This window comes from Eretmochelys imbricata, chromosome 24, assembly GCF_965152235.1.
Source record: "Eretmochelys imbricata isolate rEreImb1 chromosome 24, rEreImb1.hap1, whole genome shotgun sequence".
NCBI lineage: Eukaryota > Metazoa > Chordata > Testudines > Cheloniidae > Eretmochelys > Eretmochelys imbricata.
The window spans coordinates 12,238,091-12,242,194 of record NC_135595.1 but is presented as its reverse complement, the minus strand read 5'-3'; the positions used below and the strand labels follow the sequence as shown (position 1 = coordinate 12,242,194).

At 52.6% G+C, this 4,104-nt stretch overlaps 1 protein-coding gene across 1 annotated transcript; it reads left to right on the top strand.

Moving 5' to 3' along the window:
- The first annotated feature begins 219 nt into the window (after positions 1 to 219).
- Positions 220 to 3,095, top strand: LOC144279833 (serum amyloid P-component-like). Its single transcript, XM_077841517.1, has 2 exons — positions 220 to 283; positions 2,614 to 3,095. The coding sequence occupies exons 1-2, from the start codon at positions 220 to 222 to the stop codon at positions 3,093 to 3,095; spliced, it is 546 nt and encodes a 181-aa protein (XP_077697643.1).
- Positions 3,096 to 4,104: the final 1,009 nt, after the last annotated feature.

Genomic DNA, 4,104 nt, shown 5'->3' with positions numbered 1-4,104 from the left:
GATAGGAAGGGTTAATAACAACTGCAGGGTGGTGACAGGATGAGATCCGGAGCCAAAGGGGAATTCCAGAATCCGCCCCTGGGACGGGCTTGGTTGAACACGTTTCCACTCTCACCTCCACTCACGGATTAATTAGGGGGCAGGTTTCAGGGCAGAGCAGCCCCAGCCTCCCACCTTCCTGCCCCTCTGACTCTCCCCTCTGGGTCGCAGGTGAAGAACATGGAGAAGCTGCAGCTTTGGCTCTTCGTCCTCGCTGGCCTCTCAGGAGCCGTCGCCCAGTCAGGTAGGGGCAGGCGGCAGTGCCGGGGGCCAAGCCCTGGCTGGGCACAGAATGACACAGCAGAGCGTGGGCTCCAGGGGGAAACTGAACAGCCTTCCTCTCAGTACTGAGGGTGCAGGGTCCTGTCAGAAATGCCCCGGCAGCCCTGTCCCGAGCCCCGGTGTGTTATGCTGCAGGAAGCAGTGCACAAGCTGTTCCTGGTTGGGCAGCAGTGCCCCACCCTGGGCATGGCAGAGAGCATCACTGGGGCAGCGTTCAGCAGGGACATGGGGGAGCACTGTCCAAACGTGTCTGACTGGGGAGCCCCAAACCCCGACAGCGTCTGCGTCACTGAGTCTGGCTCCCATGTGCAGCACCGCCAGCTCCCGCCATGTTCTCACTGTAATGGGATTGGTTGGGCTGGAGCCGTTGGCCCATTATGTGAGATGCTACAGCCCTCTAGCAAATCTGAGCCCTCTGATTGGCTGCCTGCCCCACTTGCCCACCTCCTGGGGCAGAAGAACCAACCACAGCTGCCAAGGGCGCCAATTAGGTAGGGCGGGGGGGCAAGAGCCCTCCCCTCTCCCCCCAAGTTTCATACAGGAAGGATGCTCCCAGGTAGAGCTCTTTGAACGGCACAGCCTTGGAATGGAATGCAGAGAGGTGCTTCTCCCAGCTTGTGTCCCTGGGGCAGGGAGTCAGTGTTTTGTTTACAAACAGACGCAGGGTGATTAAGATAAGAAAGGTTTCAGAGTAACAGCCGTGTTAGTCTGTATTCGCAAAAAGAAAAGGAGTACTTGTGGCACCTTAGAGACTAACCAATTTATTTGAGCATGAGCTTTCGTGAGCTACAGCTCACTTCATCAGTGAGCTGTAGCTCACGAAAGCTCATGCTCAAATAAATTGGTTAGTCTCTAAGGTGCCACAAGTACTCCTTTTCTTTTTAAGATAAGAAAAGGCTGGTAATTAAATTAAGGATCTGGAAGTCATTAGATGAACCTGTAAAAAACAGGAATCCCTGTGCCAGTGAGGGGTGGGGATTTGAAGAGAGAACTCAGGGGACTCAGAAGAAATACAGCCAAGCCCTCTGAGCCAAGTTCACATTCAGAAAAGAGGGAGATTTGAGGGGCATAGGAGAAAAGAAGGGGCCAAAACCCAAGGAAGGGATAGCAATGGTATAGAGAAGTTCCCACTCAACCTGTGATACTTATGTGGCCACATCACTGTAGTATCTGAGCACCTCACATCACAGCCCCTCAGTGAGGTAGAGCAGTGCTGTTATCCCCAATGTATAGATGGGGCACTGAGCCAAACACAGACTAAGGGACAGATTTTCAAAGGTACTTAGGCACCTAGTGGGATTTTCAAAAGCTCCTAGAAGCTTAGATGCTTTGTAAATCCCACTAGATGTCTAACTGCATCTTTAAAAAGAAAAGGAGTACTTGTGGCACCTTACAGACTAACAAATGTAATAAAGCATAAGCTTTCGAAAGCTACAGCTCACTTCATCGGATGCATACGGTGGAAATATAGTGGGGAGATTTTATATATATATATATATATATATATAAGCAAGGACTGGCCAGAAGAGTACCCAGAAGTTACCTACTACAAGACAGGCCCAACAAAGGAAAAACAGAACACCACTAGCCATCACCTTCAGCCCCCAGCTAAAACCTCTCCAGGGCATCATCAAGGATCTACAACTATCCTGAAGGACGACCCATCACTCTCACAGATCTCGAGAGACAGGCCAGTCCTTGCTTTTTGGTGAGCCCTCTCCTGTACCCCAAACTCCTCATTCCTGGCTCCACCCCAGAGCCTACATCCCCAGCCGGAGTCCTTACCCCCTCCAGCACCCTGAACCCCTCATTTCTGGACCCACCCTGGAGCCCGAGCCCCCAGCCCAGAGCCTGTACCCCCTCCCACACCCCAACCCCCTGCCTCTGCCCAGAGCCCACTCTCACACTCTGAACCCTTTGGCCCACGCTCCTCCTGCACAACAAACCCCTCATCCTGGGCCCCACCCCAGAGCCTGCACCCCCAGCTGGATTCCTCACTCCCTCACTCCTGCACCGCAACCCCCTGTCCCTAAACAAGTGAGTGAGGGTGGGGAAGAGTGAGCAATGGAGGGAGGGTGGATGGAATGAGTGGGGGTGGGGCCTCGGAGAAGGGGCAAGGCAGGGGCAGGGCAAGGGTGTTTGGTTTTCTGCAATTAAAAAGTTGGCAACCCTACCTGACAGAGCTGTGTACGGTGGGGCGAGAATAGCAGGGGGAGGCCTGAAGCTGGACAAGCTAGCCACCTTGGAAACATTAGAATGAATCCAGCCTTTTCCTCTCACTTCTCCACACAGATCTCTGTGGGCAGGTGTTTGTTTTTCCAAAGGAGTCTGCTGATGCCCATGTTATCCTGAACATGAACAACAATGGTACTCTGCAGACCTTCACCATGTGTCTGAGATATTTCACTGACCTGACCCGGGCCTTCAGCCTGTTCTCCTACGCTACCAGGGCCAGAGATAACGAGATCCTCCTCTACAAAGACAAGCCCGGAGAGCTCAGCCTGTATGTTGGGGGGGAACCGGTGACCTTCAAAGTCCCAGAAAACAAAGGCACAAGCACTGGCTGGGAGCATGTTTATGCCAGCTGGGAATCCGCCACAGGTATAGCCGAGCTCTGGGTGAACGGGAGTCCCTTACCCAGGAAGGGGCTGAAGAAAGGCTACGCTATCAACAACCAGGGTGTGCTCATCTGGGCGCAGGATCAGGACTCCTTTGGGGGTGGATTTGATGCCAAGCTGTCATTTGTAGGGGAAATTGCTGATGTGTACATGTAGGATTGTGCCACCCCGACTGTTGCAATGCAGGCTGCCAGCGATGATTTGCAGCTGCCCCACTCCATCGTGGGCTAGGGCAGTTTGCCGTATCAAATAAAGGGTTATGTGGTACTTAAACCCATGCTGGCATAAGGGTCCTATTGAAATGCAGCCTTGCCTTGGGAACAGGGGCCTGGCCATCCAGCTCCAAACCCCATTGGTGCATGACAGCGAATAGTGATGCACACACTCCAGCGGCATCTGAGCAAAGCTAGCACCAACCTCTGCTCTTGTGAATCCTATGGGAACAGTGTGAAATCAACCAATCCCTAGTGTTTGTGTCATTTGAGCATTTACCTGTGTCTAAAGCCTGGTCTGCTTCTGTATCCCAATAAATGAGATGACCTTCCCCCCTGCAGCCTGTGGTGTATTGAGAATCCCAGCACAGCCCCACTGGGCGCAGTCTAAGAATGGAAATCCGGGTTGTGACCCATTGTGTCAGTGGGTGCTGAGAATTCTGGGTTCCTAATGTTCACGGCCACCACAGGAGTCAGTTCTTCCTTGTGAGAACCAAACAAGAGGATCCTGTTCAATATTAATACACACACCAGAACCTCAAAAACAGTCCCCATTCCATAGTGTTACAGGATCCCCGGGGTACAACCTGGAACTGGGGTACCACTGTGCCCCCTTAACTCTCCAGCCTGGGCTGTCTCTCACAATGCTTTGCTAGTAACAAGCAGCAAACCCCTCTAGGTGCTGTTATCACTCAATACAACAGCATGTGGAGCGTCACACCCAGCTAGATTGCATGAATGCTCCCCGAGCCACTCACAAATCACACAGAGAAAAGTACCAGCAAATCTCCCAAGCCCCCAGCCTTGCACCCCAGAACTGTACTGTCTTGTCATGGTCAGAAGCCTGACCAGTGTAAATTCATTATCCAGTCTGCCCCTTCCTCAGTGTGGCGTGGACACACAGTAGCTTTTAGAGTAGCAGCCGTGTTAGTCTGTATTCGCAAAAAGAAAAG

Bases quoted from the DNA above. Each gene is read 5' to 3' on its own strand.
- LOC144279833 (XM_077841517.1), top strand. From the start codon at position 220: ATGGAGAAGCTGCAGCTTTGGCTCTTCGTCCTCGCTGGCCTCTCAGGA. The intron at 284-2,613 runs GTAGGGGCAGGC...TTCTCCACACAG, and splicing joins AGGAGCCGTCGCCCAGTCAG to ATCTCTGTGGGCAGGTGTTT.